This window comes from Lissotriton helveticus, chromosome 1_1 (genome assembly GCF_964261635.1).
Source record: "Lissotriton helveticus chromosome 1_1, aLisHel1.1, whole genome shotgun sequence".
In the NCBI taxonomy this organism is placed as follows: Eukaryota; Metazoa; Chordata; class Amphibia; order Caudata; family Salamandridae; genus Lissotriton; species Lissotriton helveticus.
Window position 1 is genome coordinate 2,085,767,018 of NC_136057.1, and position 18,760 is coordinate 2,085,785,777.

Here is an 18,760-nt window from a genome sequence, read left to right on the forward strand (position 1 = left end):
TGGATTCAGGCTAGCCTGGCTGATGAGGGTTGATACACTGTAACCAGTCCCGGGATGCTTGTTTTCCAGTCCAGGAAGGACCTGCCAAGGCAGTTCGGACTGGACTGTTCCCATGGGGAGTAGGGTCAAGACTTGTTTGCATATGGCTGTGTCCAAACTGGGGTGGCATGGTAAGCAGAAAAACGATAGATTTAACCCAGATCTGTTACTGGGGGTTAATGTTTAACAATACTCAGCATTCCGTCCATAATCTTTTTGTGTTGGTCAGAACCTTACCAAAGAATTTTGGAGTTATACCAGCATTTATAAATGTATTAATTTCCAGTGTGTTTGAAGGCATACCCTTGGTGTTAGTCCTCACTTGCTGCATTTTTGTTATAATTTTGCTACTCCGCAATGGTCTTTGTTTTGAAGCCCATCGGTACTTGAGCTACCACCAGTCTAGCTATGCCGTGTGCCTATAAAATGACTCTATGGAGACCCTTTTCTCCAGGAACTGAATATTGACTGGTCATTGTCATTCTGACCCGCCTGGTTTCACCTGCGTACAACCCATTTTCACTGCCTTTGGTGTCCCTTCGAATGGTCACTGGCTGTTTTCGTGGCTCTGCAATTGCCTGTTCCTGTGGACATGAACCTTTTGATGGATCCGATAACGACCCATTTTCGGAATTGTGTCATAAACTAACGGCTGCTTCAAGATGCATGGTAGAATCCTCTCCCACTGGGGAGATGATTTCTTCAGCACATGCAATACCGAACTCTAGCTGTAAAAAACTGATGCAGGTTTCCTGGCTACTTCCTCTGCATCAGCTGATAACAACTGGCCTTAAGGGCAGCGGTTAAGTGGCGACCTCCTTCCCACTACTGGCAATATTTTTCCTCGACTCTTGTTAAGGATTGCACACCCACCAGCTTGTTGTGGTTTGGTGGGGCCGGACTCCCGGTACGGGCATTGGAGCTGCTGATGCGCCAGTGTTTGTTGGTTTTCCGCATGACAGCATGGGCCTCATATTAGTGAAACATTGAGGGGTGGATGTGCCGGGCCTCATGCGGGGACTAAGACATTTGTAAGGGATGGCTTGTGGGCCAGGGAGTGCGGATGCCATTGGGAGACCAGCATTGGAGTGGTTGCTATCAGTGGAGAACCTACTGGCAGAACTAGTGATATATGTCAACAGAGTTGTTTCTTACATGTGCACATGAAGGTGGTAAACTTATCATGAAATGTTATGGGGGATCCAGAACCCAGTTAAGCATGTGAGGATTTGGTCTCATGCCCATAGGCAGTGAGCCTAAATAATCATGTTACAGGTGACAAAGGTGGCACAAATGGAGAGGTAGATTGTGGTATGCGTGCTTTACATCGTCAGAGGAGTGCTGATGTGGGTGGATAATAGTGCCCCGCTGCATGTAGACACAGAACTGAAGGTAGTGGATGGTCACTATGTGTGAGTGGTAGGAAAGATTTGAGGTACCCCATGGTACTCCTCACATCGTATGCGCCGAATATAGATACACCAAACTTTTTCGTGGGGCTGACCCTCATGTTGACACCTTATGGGCATATTGATATTATCTGGATGGGGGACTGTAATTGTATGCTATGCTCAGCACTAGATAGCTTCAGACTTGTGGTGCTCTGCTGGAGAGTATGGATACTCTGAATTTAATAGAACTGTGGTGGTTGCTGAAAGGTCAGACCAGAGGCTACTCCTTTTATTCACCTTCACATGGCACCTTCTCTAGGATAGATTACATGTTGCTGCACTCAGGGCAGGCTGCAGACTTTGGGGCAATGCGATATCTCAATCATAAGCTATCCGATCATGTCCCCTTGGTGGCTATGATGAGAAGGTGTGCATATGTGGCCTCGCTACTGCAGTGGCAATTCCAGGTGTGTGCATTGCTGGACCAGGCTTATTGGGACGTAATCAGAGAAGCAGTGAGTTTTTTCTCTACTAATACAGGTACAGTTGCTTCCGCAGGGGTCCTATGGCAGGCCTTTAAAGTGACTATTGGAGGCAAGTGTTTGGCCCCCACCTGCACTGTCCATCTTTGACATGCATGGTCATAACTTTGGAACAGCGAATAGGAGACCTAGATCAACAGGCCCACACGCGAAAGCGGTTTGGGAGGACTGTCAAGTATTACAGGGGGAGCTAGATACGGCACGTGAAATCCTGGACCACCATGATTACAAGACTTACACTGAGATCCAGTATGAACAGGGAAATAGACTGGGACGCTAATAGCGTCACTGATCAATCCGTTACACCTCGCATACTATAACTATGCAGATGAGACACAAATGCTCCTTAAACTGGAAAGCCTTAAACGACATTGGAAACTCACAAATTTTCAGTTGCCTCAGAGCTTTTGATCAGTGGATGACATGGAGCCATCTAAAATTGAATGCTTCCAAAACGGAAATACTCATGTGTGGTGATTGGAAAAATGATGACCCTCTCACCGCCTGACCTGATGATCTGGGAACACAGCCTAAAGTATGTAAGGACGTAGGAAGCCTTGGAATTACCATGGACTCCATGCTATCAATGAAAGTCCAACTGAACAAACTAGAAAGATCCAGCTTCATTACTATAAAAACTCTGCAATGCTTTTCACCCACCTGGGATTTCCACACGAGCTCCAGGCCACTATCTCACTTGTTCTGTCAATACTCGATTATGGCAATAGCCTCTATCATGATTCAGCTGTAACAACTATGAAAAGCCTACTCTTGCATATAAAGCTGAAAGCCCACATTTCCCCTGCCTTGAAGGCCCTAGATTGGTTACCAGAAGATCCACATTCAGGCTGCTTTGCATCACCCACAAATTGATACATGGCACAGGGCTGCTCTTCATCAGGAATGAAATCACCAAATACATTCAACAAAGGAACTGCAGCTCTAGATTGGCACCTCACCTCAAAATCCCACCATAAAAGAAAAATCCATAGGTGACACATCCTTCTCTGTTCAAGGAGCCAAACTATGGCACTCTGTACCCCCAAACATAAGATCAATGAATAACTACCTTATTTTCAGCTTCAGAAGACTACTGAACAGTTGGCTCATCCCCCACATAACCACCATACTCAAACATAAATATACAGTATATCCCTGTGTAGATATGCAGTTATTTGGATTATATATGTGAACCTTGATATGTTTATTCCTTTGTATAAATATATATAATCTTGTTAATGTATAGATTTTCATTAGGTCTGCTTAACAAATGTACATATTACTTATGGTCATATTTTTCTATGTTTAGCATGTATATAGGTCACTGCATAAATACATTTTCAAGATAACTAATCTACAATTGCTTCAATATTATATATATATATATATATATATATCACAGCTTAAAGAACAGCAGCACTTGAAAGTCTGAGTTTATTTAATACAATGAAATCTTTATATATTACCTTACTTGAACATACATACCTTCCATGTTCTTATGTATCTTTATATTTATTACTTTACTCCCATTCACATCTCCAATGCACTACCCTATACCTCTCTCAATATATCCTCTACCTCAACTCTGACTCATCCCAAACTTCAATCTACTAGTCTGTCCAATGCACTACTCTTTCTCATCCTATGCCTCTCTCAGTATATCCTCTACCTCCACTCTGACTACAAAGATCCTCAATATAACCCTTTCTAGACTCTTCCCTACTCTACCCCTCCTTGCATCATCTCAAACCTATTTTACTATTCGGATCTCCCAAACAAGCCTTCCTAAACCCTTCCTCTGACTCCTCCCCCCCCGGACTCTTAGCCCCTCCCTCCTTCCCTCATCCCAAACCTCCTCCTGCTGCTATGATCTCCAAATAAACACTTTCTAGATCCTTCCCTCTTCTATGCACCCACTTTCCTTTTCAATCCAACAAACAGATTTGCATGTCCCTCCGCTCAAATTAGTTTCATATTTCCCTATCCTAATTCACCACTAACCTTGTTTTGGTTCCGGATTAGGGTGCTACTCGCTGAAAGCACTTTGACGCCTCATCAGTGGTACCACACGTTCTATAAATGCAAAGACCTCAGTCTTCTATCCCTCTGCTATCCTTTTCAACCCAAACATCGGACTCCCATGTTCACCTATACTATTTCATAACTAATCCTTTTGGGTTCCGTAGTAGCGTGCCACTCAAATGAAAAGTGTTTTGGTGCCTCATCAGAGGTAGCAAGTGCTATATAAAAGCAGTTGCAATTAAAGATGCACAAAGAGTAACACTCACAACACATGAGGATATCTTACACAGTATTGCAGAGTTTTACTTTAATTTGTACATGTGCCAGGGTGGGCACGAGGAGGCAGGGATGACCGCTACACTAGATAAAGCGCAGCTATCAGTGGCGGATGACACAGTAAGAGATACTAAACACCCCGATTGACATGTCTGATATAAACTGTGCTAGCAAACAAATGACCGGGAAAACACCAAGGAATAATGTCCTGACATTTGAATTCTATAAGAAGTATGTAGATTTACTGTGTGCACTATTGTTAGCCATGTCTCGGGATGTATTTCAACTGGGAGTGTTACCTGCTACACTAAGGGGGGTGTGTATAGTGGTTCTGTTGTGTGGCGTTTTAAGCTCCGAGTGAATTTTTCCAATTCATGCCCTTATATGGGTACAATTCACATTGCCCCTATATAGGCATAGAAATCAAACACTTATTTAGGCATAGCCCATGCTATCCAAATACAGGCATGGCTACTTCCACCCGTAGCAAACGTCACAATGACTTCTTAGAAATCCAGCTTAAGCAGTCAGGGACTTCCCCTTGCTTGAATATTGATTTGTCCAAGAACTCAGTTACTTTACAAAGAACAACTATTCCCAAGGGGTTCTTTCTTGACGTTCATAGGCCCGACTTTACGTCAAACTATGGCATTCCTAAACGCCTTCCAGGTATAAATATACCTTCACTTGCTCTAGCAAGATACGGTGGTTCAGTTTGAAGACCTATTTGCCCAACGCAGCTTTCTACAGCAAGTACAGAAGGAAGCAGACTCTCCAGCTGACGCACTGATCAGGAAGCTGCCCTTCTCCTGCCGAGAATCCAGCTCCAGTGTTTCTGGCTCCCCTTGCAGGGTGTTGGGAAATTGAGTCCCGAAACAGAGATACCAGACCCCTTTCATTGTAACAAGGTATGGAGCTGATTAGAACCTAGAGAAACCTTTGGTAGATTCTTGGCAAAAACTAAACCTATGCTACACAATACATACTTCTTCCCACGTACTAGACTTAGGTTATGTACATTAGGGTAGGCGTATTGTAGAAGCACCAGTTGAGTATTTTAGTCAACGTTATTTATGTATGTATTTTTATATGGCTTAGAAACCATACAATGCTCTTACAGTATTTCAGATTACTGTTTACGCTGTACGCGTTATACTTTGCAATCTGAACGATTGTAGCAGTTCACCTCTCTTGCATTAGAAAGAAGACTGTTCTATAAACCCTTTTTATTACAAACGCCTGTCTCACTATTTCTCTGCAACTCTGTAGAAACGAAGCATGCACGATTGACTGAGTGAAATACTCATCTATTGTTTCCGCAACTCTGAGAGATATATTCTTATTCTTGGGAAACAAAGTTGTCATGTTTATGCGGTGGTCAGAAACAAATCCCTTCTTGTGTATTCGAGAACGTTTCTAGTGACCTCTGAGTTAGCTGGCACACACACAATTAAGTTTAGTATATTCGATTGAGACCTAGTTGACATCAGTCCTAAGTCAAATCTATAGGATATATTATTCCAATGGCCAGAGCCTATTGGGACTATAGGAACTACACTACAGTTCTGCCTAAACTAGGAAGGGATGCATGCTAATCCTATCGTTCATGATTTATGATTAATGTGGATGCGAAGATCTTTGTAAGCTTTTGGCTCATTGTTTGGTTAAGGTGGCAGGGGGAGTAATACACCCAGACCAAGTGGGGTTTGTAGGGGGGGGGCACACTACCACCACTAACATAAGGAAGGCATTCATCATTACAGAGCAGATCTTAAGAGTGGGGCAGCCTTGTGCGCTTGTCAGTTTGGAATTCCCATAAGGAATCTGATACCTTTGATTGGATATGCATAAATCATGCACTGGGACCCTATGACCTGGGTGACACCTATTTAAAATGGGTATAGTTACTCTACATGGACAGTAAAGCCAGAGTGAAGGTAGACAATAGGCTATCTGACAGCCGGCCAATGGCAAGAGGGACTAGACAGGGGTGTCCCCTTTCAAGGCTGATCTTTGCTCTTGTCATTGAGCCCTTGGTGAGATGGATACGATAGAGACACGAGGTGGAGGGTGTGATGGTTGGGAATAAGCAGAAGATTATCTCCCTCTATGTTGATGATATTTTGTTGACCATGCAAGACCCTGAATGCTCATGGCCTGCGATGCATGAGACAATCACAGAGGTGGGGACACATTTGGGATTTACACTGAATGCAGATACATACGTCATTTACCTGATACAGGCATCTGGGTTGGATGAGAGAGGTACTTTCCTGGCATACAAGTACAAATGACCCCTATTTGAGTTCTAGCATGGCTCAAACTTATGACTCAAATCTGGGAGCCCTGCTAAATAGTGGGAACGTAGTACCCGTTGGTGGCTGAAGTTCCCGTTGTCACTCATGGGGCAAATCAAGATCAGTATTAGCGTGTTAACTTGAGAGTGCTGTAGTTACCCTGGAATAGTGCAGGGTTACAGGCCCTGCATTTTATAGCTGTTATTGAGCTTCCCACTTATAGCATGTGGCAACATGGTTCATGGAACAACATACTAATCCGTAGACTGAAATATTAGAAAGATTGGTTAAGCCACAAACTCTTAGCCCCACCGCTGGTCCATAGGAAGAAGAGATGGTTACTCATTTTATGATATGATAGCAATTTATAACACGCACAGCTACTCCAAGAAGTGTCCCGGCGTGAGCAGTGAGATCAGAATATGAAAAGGCTTAGATTTGCATGAAAAGCCAGGTTTTAGGTTTCTTCTTTATCTAAGGATTTCAGGCTCTCACCCAGATATGTCAGCTGATACCATGGTTATCGGGAATTAGCCCTATCTTGCCAATGTTTCTGAGACCAGGGTAGAGGTGTGATTCCACAGACACATTGGGGCACCTATTCGAGGATGGCCGACTGACGAGCTACGCTACCTTTTGTGACATAGGGAGAATGACAGGGGGTGCTTTCTAGCTTATACAGGGTTAGCTGTGCCATCCGCAAGGCCTGGGTGGGATTTCCACAGGAACCAGACAGACATTCTTAATCAAGTACTATTGGATATGGGAGGGTAAGGAAAGCTAATCACTAGATTACATGCACTGCTCCTACCAAATGATGCACCCCGTATTGATTCATTGAGGCTGTAGTGGGAGACAGATTTGAGTGATGCGCTAGAGGACCGGGATTGGTCCCTCACCCTTGGAAATTTCAGAAGGGTTTCGCACAGTGCAAGATTTCTAACTGATGCACTACAAAAGTATACACCGAGATTGTTACTTAGAGTTGGCTGTATAAGTTAGACCCTTCTACACCTGCAAGCTGCCCCAAATGTAAGCAGGCAGTATGGATAATTATACATATGTGGTGGGAATGTCCAGTAATAAGACTTCTGGGAGGAAGTCCTTAAGGTACTGTGAGATTTGACTGGCCTGCCCTTGCAGCCCTCCACCAAGCTATGTGTTCTGGGCTTGGTGCCCCAGGCTAAACACACCAAACATGTGGAAGAAATTGCTGAACTGGGACTAGTGGTTGCAAAGAAGTACTTTGCTAGATGCAGGATCACACTCAGACTGCCTACAATTAAGCAATGGTTGTGGGAAAAGGTGTAATGGGTATGTGCTGGATGTAGGGTGAGATGCTAACTAATTTGCACTGGGTAAGGTCAAGATGGGATGATGATATGGGAGTTAGCGTTGATACAATTACAACAGACCAGGGATGGTGTGGTGCTGGAACCGGATGAGAACGAGGTGAAACTCCAAATGTGCACTCTCGTTTCATATCGCTTGTAATGTGACATATGTACATTATGTTATAAATGTACTTGATGATTTTCAGAACATATGTGTACTGTGTTGCTGCAGGACCTAATTAGACAGTTAAAGGCTGACACTGCTGCCTGCTCCTTCATGGGATGAGGGGCAGGGGGGTTGTGGGACAATGGAGATGTTATCTTGTAGGTATTATTTCATACCACAATGAAAAAATATTTTAAAGAAAAAAATTGTCGACACATTCGATGTTCAAAGGAGAATTCCAGCAGAGACAAATCTTGGAACAGATGTAGCAGCCTTGCGCAAACTTAGTTTACACCTATGATGCAGAGTCCCTAACTACACATGCCAGTTAAGGGTATTTGGTGCTAATCCCTGAGATCACTACTATCTACCTGTGCTCAGATAGTAAGGGTAGGCTTAGATAGATATATTTGTTACCATGGTCAGGCTGTTCATAATTTACAGTCTGTTAGTAATGTTTATTACTTTCCTTAGTTGTAATAATGTATTAACCGCAGCATACTTGCCTCAAAATAGGCTTCAATAGTTTTGTTACACATTGTAAACTTCTTTGTGTCTCTTTACTATTAGCTATGGATATGTAGGAATGAGAACGAAAGATGATGCTCTATTTCCACTGTTTCCTTGAAGAGTAGGTTTGCCTAAATTACCTGTTGCTCTAGAAGGTTAGGAGTTCAGGTGAGGCTATGTGAGCTAGTCTGATTTGGGCCTGCAGGTACTGATGTGCTAGAGTGACTAAGTTTCCTACATTCTGACGTCCTGTTCTCCCAAGACATAGTTCTGTTTCCAAACAGAATCCCTGCAGCAATGCCTGCACATTGAATGAACTGTATTTTATTACTTCATGGGGCATAATGAGCAGCCTTTCTTCAGACTTCCATTGAAATGTAAAATTGCACGTTCTTTGCCTTCCTCTCTGTTCTTTCCTGCCAGTAATAGACTTGGAGGCAAAATGCTGTAATTTCCAAATCCTCCCTACTTCCTCGACGATGGAAGTTTGCCCTTTCACTTACTTGTTCAGTTTTATTTGCATTATGCATCTCCTACAATGCAGAACATGTTTGCAGCTCCTGGTCATCTGATTCTTGTATGGAATAAAATATTTCTGTGAATGGCATGGATTGTCAGTCATTAGCTGACTTGGTTACTTATAGCTTGCTTTGCCTTTCTCTTTCTGTGCTTGTCCCTACCATGGAGCATGGCCTTTTAATCATTCTTTTGGTGGGCTTGTATCTTTACCCTCTTCACTTTTAAGTAAATACTTTGTCATTTTGGCTCAGCACTCCATGAGAATGCATGTGTTTTCTAGCTCTCTTCCCTGTGTGCTTCTGCCCAGCTCGCTGACGCTCTTTGTTCTCTCCCTCGTGTGCTTTGCCCAATCTTTTGCTCTTGCCCTCCATTTGATTGGGCCCTGTTTTCTGTGTTTCTATCTCCCTCATTATGCTGCTTTTCCCCTCCTCCTTCACCTGGCCCTTCCACTCCTACATTGCCCTCACCACCAGAGCAGTATTTTTCTATGAATATTTTTTGGAGGGCCAGACCACACATTTGTGGCAGCCTCTATAGGAAGCTGCCTCTTTATATGCTATACCAAAATGAGGTATGTCATGCAAAGAGTCCAGGGATTCCCATGTGAGTGAGCAGGCACTTATCCCAAGGTGTTTTTCTAGGGGTTGTGTGGTCGAGCAGCCTTTGGCTTATCAGAGAGGAGTGTTGGACATCTGCAAATACAAGCAATAGCCCATAAATGATGGGCACGACTTAATGATCCACAGCAGTTTATAAAAATAACATTCTTTTACATATATATGTATATACACCAGAATCAATACGATCTACTTTTTGCAAGAGATTTGCTTTGTTTTAAAAAGTCGACAAAGGGCATTTTTCAGAAGCTGCAATGTTATCCTATGGGAGGAAAAACAAGTATTGCATTGAGGATCAGTACAGCGACTTACAAGACCAATCACCTGGACATAAGATGGGACAAGGTAGCTCCAGCAGGTCACCTCCAGTGGCACTTCGGCATCCAGGTGCAGTGGTGCAATACACTCTTGGGTGCCCAATGTTAGTCTATAGGGATTGGTCTTCGTGAAAAGAGGCAGCAGGTTTCGACTTTGAGGCTAGTCTAGCTGAACCAAGCTAAAGGGCTCAAGTCTTGCGATGCTAGGCGATAGGGGACAGCGGTGGTCCTCTTCTCTGTGGGCCAGGGCGGCCGGGTGCAGTGGGTCTGCAATGTCTGGTTTCTTTGTCTGGTAGCACTCGCTGTTGAGGAGGCCTGCAAACTGATGCTGCAGGCGACATCAGGGAGTTCAGGAGGGGTGAACTCAAAGTGGATTTTGTATCTTTAGGGCTTGGAGACCACGCTGACACAGTTGGCCCACTTTGAATCGCGCGGGGGACTTGGACACAGTGGTGCTGGCTGCGTCGGGTAGGCGGTTCCAGAGTCCTGATTGTTCTTGGCGTGCCTGCAGGATGCAGGGGAGCAGCTATGCCACTCCTCTGAAGTTCCCGAGCCTTAATTGAAGGCAGACCTTCCTACCAGCTTTTGAGGTACGATTACCTGCAAGATGAGATTTCTTCAGCAGTTTCAATAGGGGAACAGCAAGCAGGCCGGCAGGGCTGGTGCCAAGTCAGTTGCTTTTCTTCAGTCTTCTGCTTTCGCCGCTTTTCAATGTCCTTCTTTGTAGTTCGTCAGGATCTGATCTTCTGGTGCCAGGACCTCCCCTAAATACTGAACTTGGGGGCGTTAGGGGAGCTTACAGTAGTAGCCAATGGGCTACCAACCCCTGAGGCCACTGCGCTTCTTTATGACCACTTCCTGTGGGGAGTAGGCATAAACTTGTCTCAGAGTTCTGAAGTTTGCCATCACCAAAATGGCTAACTCTGAAATTGTCCTCCACTTCAGTTAAACCACCTTCGGGGTGGTACTGACCTGAGGGTGGGCATGCCTATCTGACTAGCCAATTTTTCCATCTGTCCAGGTGCCAAAGGGCCCTGGACAAAGGGGTTCAGCTTCTTCTCGTGTGAGAGAAGCCTGATATGCATACCAAAGACGAGGGACTCTTTTATGGTCCCCAGCCTTGAAATGCTAATCTGCAGGTCATCCTGTGGGCGGGGGTGTAAGCACCCCCTGCCTGAGCAGGCTTGATTTCTGTCCACCTAAGAGCAAAGGCCCTCACCCTTGTTGGTCAGAAACTTGTCTCTAGTGGCAGACTGCCGACAACCAGTCAGCAAGCACACCAGTAGGTGGTAGGTTTAAAAGGGGCACTTCTAAGATGCCCTCTGTGTGCATGTATCAATAAATCCAACACTGGCATCAGTGGTGGTTTATTAATATGAGATGTTTGATACCAATCAACCCTGTTTTTAGTGAAGCCATCATGTAGCTGGGGAACTCATTTTCACCATTGTCCAACACGTACTCAAAATGACTTCCCTGTGCGCTTGTACTGGTAGCTAAAGAGCTGACCCGCACAGAGGCGCATCTGCTTGTGCAAATAGGCCCTCATGTATTATAGGGGGCCCTGCCTTAGGGCTGTAAGGCCTGCCGTAGTAGTGACGTACCTATATACTGCTTGCAGTGTCTGTTGGCATGGCACACAGGGATGTGTGCCCAGACATATTTTCACTTTTGTCTGCACCAAGACACGCAGCCTGCAGTGGCAGTCGTTTTGTGTTTGGTGAGGAGCCTTCAGGGTGCCACAATTTGTCCTTCAGCCCATAAAGGTTTCTCCTAGCCCTAGGGGTACCTTTTAATATTGACTTACAAGTATTTCTAAAGGTATTTCCAATTGAGGTACAATTGCACAGTTTGTGGGAAAGAGATCTGGTACTGAAGTCTGGGTTAGCAGGAACCCAGTGCACTTCCAGTCAAAATCACATCACATCAAATACCAGGCAAAAAGAGGGGATGACCATGTCAAAAAGGGAACTTTGTGCTGCTTCATTTTAATTATTTTTGTATTGAAAGATGCTGCTCGGATCCGTACATTAAAACAAAATGGTGCCTGCATAATTTAGTAGGCTTGTGCATACGTCATGATGCATACTCTTACCATTATGTCATATTCCCCATTTGGCCATACTGCACAGCATAACCAAAATTATTTTGCAAAGCTAATTGGTTCCTACGGCGAGACCTATTGGCTTTGCAAATACTTGTTTCTTTCTGTAGTTTTGAACCATGATCTTTCTTTCCCCCTCAACAGGACATAGTTGAGGCGCTAAGGATGGACCGAGCAAAAGTGGTAATATGTCCAACATGAGATGTCACTGTCGGTAAAAAGAGACTTCACATGCCATTTAGTGAATCGATGTCAATGATCTGATCAACTGTTAATTTCTGTGGTAAAATAATTTCAGTGCCTCGTCATTCTCTGAAAAGAAAAAAAAACTACTTGATAGTAAGTCTGTTCTAAATATAGCATGCAAAAGTAACGGTAAGTTTTTCTTTTACTTCATTCATTGTTTGTAGAATTACCAACAGCATGGATTTCCTGCAACTGACTTGCACGAATTTCTAAGAGAAAGCGATGGTGTATTTAGTAGAGACAACAACAGAAAAGAAGCTATGTCATCCCTTCCATTTATTTGCTGTTGTAAAAGGTCTGTATGGTTTATGTTCTATATTCTTCAAATACTCTGTGGTGTATAATGTTAATAAAAGCAGGTAGGTTAATGTTTAAATAGGTTGCTTTATAAGCAACTATTAGAGGTTACTAGTTTCAAGAATCTAGTAGTGGTATTCTTTAAGGTTGCTGGAAATCCACCTTTTCAGGAAGATGCTCTTGGAATTTTTTGACTGTTCTCCACATTTACTCCAGGGCCTTTTGACTCTCTGACAGTGAGAGACTGCTAAATAGCATGATGCACCTTCTTTTTCCCCCTGAACCTGGTAAATGTTTTCAACAAGCTAATTGGCATGTTTGCTTTTTGTGTAATCCCACTGCAAAGTGTGCAAAATAATTTATTGACATTTAAAGAAAATACCCCACTGTTGGCCAAACATTTGCCAGGCTACTTAAGGCTCTAGACCCTGGTAAATGGGCTGGTAGCAGCCATTTCACAATAGGGTCTAAGCCTCAGTGGTGGAATGTTAAAGGGATAACTTTTTCACATTTACATAATCAAACTGACATCCCGTACGCGAGCTGCATGTGTGCCTTGACGCATCTGGGTCCACCCGCATAGTGTTCAGAATTAAATGTGCAATAGTAAATGAACTGAAGTACCAGGTTGTCATTCATTCATTTTATGAGTTTGGTTTGGAAGCATATGTAGCCTAATTTCACATTACTCATTTTTTGACACAATAAAAATCATTGGTGAACATATCTGTGAGAATTTGGGTTGTTAGTTGACTGCGGTATGAGCTCTAGTTAACCAACAACCACAATCCCTTGCAGGGTGAATCAAAACATTTTACCAAATCAGCTTCTGCTTGATCCTGGGTACCTGGGCACAAAGAGGTCAGGCTTAACTTGGAGGCAATGTGTAAAGTATTCATCCAGCAAACAAACAGTAATAAAAGGGGAACACAACATAAGAAAAATCTCGCACCACTTTAGAAACATAGAGTAAAGTGTATTACATTATTTGACACCAAAACAACAAAAATCTAATCAGAACTGAACTGGAGTTTTGAATTTTTAAACTTTTTTGTAAAAACAAGTGTCTAAAAAACCAAAGCACCAATCGCGGACATCTGGTCGCGTGAGACCGGGTCAACGTTGAAAAATATGCCGCGATGGCACGTGGTTCAGATACAAGAAGTGGATTAGGCCCTGTCGCAGTAACCTTCAGCCTTGGAAATCATTTTGAGAAAAATGCTCTGAGAAGGTAAAGTTCAGCAGGGCAAGGCTGCAGGCTGTGTCCGAGGCAGGATCGTTGTCGTTGTGGAGCCATTAGTCAAAGCCATGGTGATGATTTCTATGTTCAGACTTAGTTTCTATTTTTTGGAAGTCGAAAATCTCTAGCGGAATGAGGCAGAGGGCTGTAGCCGAAGAAGTTCCAAGAGGGCGGATACCCCGTTTGGCCAAGAACTCCTGAAAAGGATTTGCTGCTGTGGAGATGAAAGTTACGGCAAAGACCGAGGAGTCAATTGGACTGGTGATGCGACTCACACGGATAAGCGAGTAGGGTGCTCCTGGCCTCCTCCTGATTCCCAGCAGTTTTTTGCCCAAATATTTTTAAGTCCTCAGATTTTGCCATGTTAGCACCCTTTAGCACAACAATCAAGGGTCCAGGACGGGTGGACACAACTTGTGGGTTCAGGACTCATTCAGACTGGGTCCAGGTTCAAGATGGTGGGAGCCTTTAATGTACCTGTGGTTTTAAACAGGAGGCCATAAAACTAACCCTTGGAGTCACTCTAGTAATCCTGGGTTCAAGTGAATATGCAGGGCTGGCCTCTGAAAGTTCAAGGCAGCAAAGCAGTCTTGCAGAGTGCTCAGCAGGCCAGAGCAACAGGCAGACTTAGGAGAGCCATTCCGCAGGTCCAGGAGAGAACTGAAGAGTGGGTATAAAGGTCCTGTTTTTATATCATGTTGCCCTTCTTCTGAAAGGTGGGACAAGCTTCTAGAAAGATTATTTGAAGTGCATAGAATGTCCTGCCTCCCTGCGCCTGGCTGCAAGTTGGTTACAGTGACCATGTTGGAGGTATTAATTTTTTTGTGTGTAGGCAGAGCAAACCCTTTTCAGGTTCTTATAGTCTGTTATACCCAGTCATGTGATCTAAGACGGGTTGCAGGCACAAAAGTGGTAAGTGCAGCAAAACGCAGCTTTCCAAAATGCGCATTTTCATATTGTTATTAAAAATCCAACTTTGCCATTAATGGGGATTTGTCATTACAATTTAATAAATACCTCAAATGAACTGCATACCTGGTCCCAATCAAAAGTTAGCACTTACTAAATGTAATGAGGCAAATCAGAGTTATCCTAAGGGAGAGGTAGGCCTCACAGTAGTGAAAAAAGAAGTTAGGCGTATTCACTACCAGGATATGTATAACATAAAAGTATATATCTAACCTTTTAATTATAATGCACCCTGTTCTATGGGCTGTCTAGGGCCCGCATTAAGGAAGGCTTGGAAAAGGGGTTAAATGACCAAGTCAAATCAGCCATTTAAAACTGAATTCAGGCTGCAATGGCAGGCCTGAAACAGGTTTTAAAGTGCTACTTAAGTGGGTGGCACAGTAGGTGCTGTAGGCCCACTAGTAGCATAAATGTACAGGCCCGGGGTATATGGTATATCACTCTACATGGGACTTATAAGTAAACTAAATATTCCAATCCGGCATAAGCCGATTAAACCATGTTTAGGGAAGTGAGCACAAGCACTTCAGCACTGCTTAACAGTAGTAAAGTGCACAAAGACCTACGGCAAGAAAAAACAAATTTCAGCACAAGCAAGGAGGTAAGTAGGCAAAACGTTTGGAGGAAGACCATCCTAAGGCTGACACATCTAACAAATGCATTTGTGTGCTGCACAACTGCACTGCAGATGGGGGAAAAAAGATCACCAGGAGCATTTACAAAACATATAGGTCATGGTTGAGGGACCAGGACCCTGAAAGCTGTCCCAGAATAAGTTTTCTAGCACAACAAATTTTGAGGTCTGATAAATATTTGGGCTAAATAATGGAAGACCATTTGCATGAGACAGACTATCTTAAAAGGAATTAGTTGCTTGACCAAAAGCCTTTGCAGGAGTGGCATGCTACTTCCACCATTGGCTTCCATGTGGGTTTTAATATGCAGGCAGGGTGTGAACAAGTAATAGACTCATAGACTGCACTGGAACATTTGGGTTAAGATTTTGGCCAGGTTGTCACATTTTATCTGGGATTGTGGAAATTCAAACAGCTTGGAGACCTAAAGTTCTGTACCACCAATACAAGTTATTCTAACACCGGTCCTTAAGTAGATGAGCCACTCTAAAACTGAGGCGGCCTTTACAACATACATGCACACGTTACATATTCATCCTTGGATTCTGATGGTACACTGCATCTCCTCAGTGTACCAATATCCTGATTCTTGTGCTGTGACACAGTTTAGGAGTCTTTCCTTTTGTGTCAGTCCAGCAAGGAGCCAGACATTGCACAATAAACCTGACCAGACACAGGACTTTCTATCCATGGTGGCTAAAAAGGAGGCACAGAATCAGACCGCAGTGGAGAAAAAAAAGACAATAACAAAGCAAGAGACCCAGACTCCTGATTGGCCAGGACAGGCCTCACCCTTGCTGCTGGAAGTTGTGGCCAGTACCCAGTGGTACCTGTGGCTCTCGTTGCTCTCTAACGCAGTCAAGGCTCTAGCTGAGAGAGCGGTAGCGAGCGTGGCTGCCAACAGTCCGCGGCCGCAAAGTGTTCCTCGGGCGTTCTGAAGAGGCAGCCCGGTTAGCACCAGGTGCAGTCTGCGTAAGCACCCATTGGCCCACTCACTGGGAGAACAGCTCGCCACTACAGTGCCAAGACGCTACCCGTAATAAAACAGGACAAGACGAGGACAGGACCAGGTCCCCACATCCTGCTATACCCGCCACACAGCTAACTGCACAGAAGGGGCAATACGGACACGGAAGCCTGGAGGTAGGGGGAATGGCCTGTGGAGTAAGTGGGGCTGAGGCCAGAGGCAGGGGAGGTCGAAGAGTTCCAACAGCAGGGAGCGTGTAGTCTGCTGGCTGTTGGCTGCATTGGAAAAGCAGTGTTGCCTTTTCAGTCTCTCCAATGCCTTGCTGAACTATAACTATCCCCCCCCAGTTGGTACAGGGGCCGCCTCCATGCCCCAGTTTCCCCCAGTACAATGACCACACTCCAACTGTTAATTGAGGTGGGAGGTACAGGAGCCCAGAATCCTCAAGCCCCATATTTTAAGATCCCTTCGCATACCCCTGCTAGTACAGCTGCCAAACTTCAGTGGTCCTCCAGTCATGCAAGGAGTCACCCCGTGAACCAGAGTTTAGTGCCCTTGTTTTCAAGCACCTTATCACCAGGTAGGAGTAGAAGAAACCAAAGTGGGGAAGCAGCAGGAAGGATCTTTGCAACCCGGAATCTCCATGCAGGCCATGTTGGGACTCTAAAAGAGACCTCACAAGTCTTTGAACTCCCTGAGGCTTCTGGAAGTTGCAAGGGCACCCATCCCACCCGATGGACCTTGGAAGACCAATCCTCCCTAGCAGTAGACAAAGCCCTGCAAATTACCTGCTCAGACCGCTCATCCAACATTGCATGGTCTCAAAGAAATAGGGCCCAAAAAAAAAGACACTGGCTGTCCAATAACGGCACCTGATGAAAGGGTTAGCCCGCAGACATCTATAAAAAGGGCACAAGGAGCACAACCTAGCCACAGAACTCCACCAAGAACCCACAGGAAGCCCCGCACAGGGGATCAATTATGCAGTTTTTCCAAACAAATGGGAAACCAAGTATGATTTTGGGCTGGCAAAATGACTACCTTCAGGACACAGCAAATGCCGGCAATTAATTTTTCAGGCAAACGGCACCTCAAGCACGATCAATGAAGACTCTTAGTGCTCACATATCCCCATACGGAGAACGCCTTCAAGTCCAGTGAGCTGGAGAGAGCTGGAAGTCGATACCTCCCCCATCATCCTAGGGAAAGGAAAGGCACCTGACACTGCAACTGATGGATACAATAAAGCGGTGCAGCCCAATGCGGAGCAAACCCCAGAGACTGTGGTTCAAATTCATCAGAGAGAAGGCCTTGGCCCAGGAGATCAGATATTTGAGACTCCACCACCAGTCTCCAGTCCTTTTTCACCCAGAGGTGATCTATCGGCAGACTCCCCAGTGGGAGGTGACCACAACGCATCCTTTCTCCCAAAATTTGGGCAAAAGATTGAAAGAACTTTGGAGTTAACCCCAAAGTTGCTGGGGCTTTTAGATGTAGCACGGAACACACAACAAGAAGGCCAAACATCAAACAATAATGCTATAGACGCCTCACAACCAAGAAGTTCCAATGAATTACACAACTCTGTAAGTAGAGCCCTACTACTGCAGTCAACAAATATGGAGGTCCAGATGGAACTTCTGCAACCAATAGCACTCCGTTTAGTCAACCTAAGCAGCAGGGTGGAGGCACTGGAAGATAAAATTGACAGTAATTCGGTAACTAACCCTTGCTCCTGCTCCTCTGCAACAATCATTGATAAGTGGGCTTCTCTCCCGACTGTCATAAGGGGTATAGCAGAGATAGCCAGAGGAACAATGGTTATGTAGGCATCCTACTCAAATATATCATGATTCTCGAAGACCTGTGGCGTATTTTTCTGCTGTACTTAAAGCAGTTGCATAGGTCGGTATCAGCATTGAGCAAAGGGAGAATATAGTTGTGGGCGATTCTCGTTCAGTGATGGTCCTTCACTCTGTAGAAATGCTGCCTACCTATACTACGACACATCTGAGAGGAGATCTCAGGAGATTCAACTGATTATATTTGCTGCTGAAAATGTTACATTGAGGAGGGACTGTAGCCTCAAATCCTGCTATTGTTACCCCTACCTAAATTTGAATGAGGGGAGGGAGATTGAACAAGACTGTCTCGAGGTCAATGGAATTGTGCACCTAGCCAAAACCTGATATTAAAGTTGAACCTCTTGCTGAGCCTGATTATGCATGGTTTGAGAATGGCTTCAGAGATGATGAGGTAAACCTGAAAGCTA

At 44.4% G+C, this 18,760-nt stretch overlaps 1 protein-coding gene across 1 annotated transcript in view; it reads left to right on the forward strand.

Moving 5' to 3' along the window:
• The window catches only part of MCOLN2 (mucolipin TRP cation channel 2), a 566,096-nt gene that overhangs the window by 511,633 nt on the left and 35,703 nt on the right, over positions 1-18,760 (forward strand). The window contains exon 13 of the mRNA XM_078645573.1: positions 12,545-12,675. Within this exon, the coding sequence (XP_078501699.1) occupies positions 12,545-12,675 (131 nt within the window). The remainder of the gene's footprint in view (positions 1-12,544; positions 12,676-18,760) is intronic.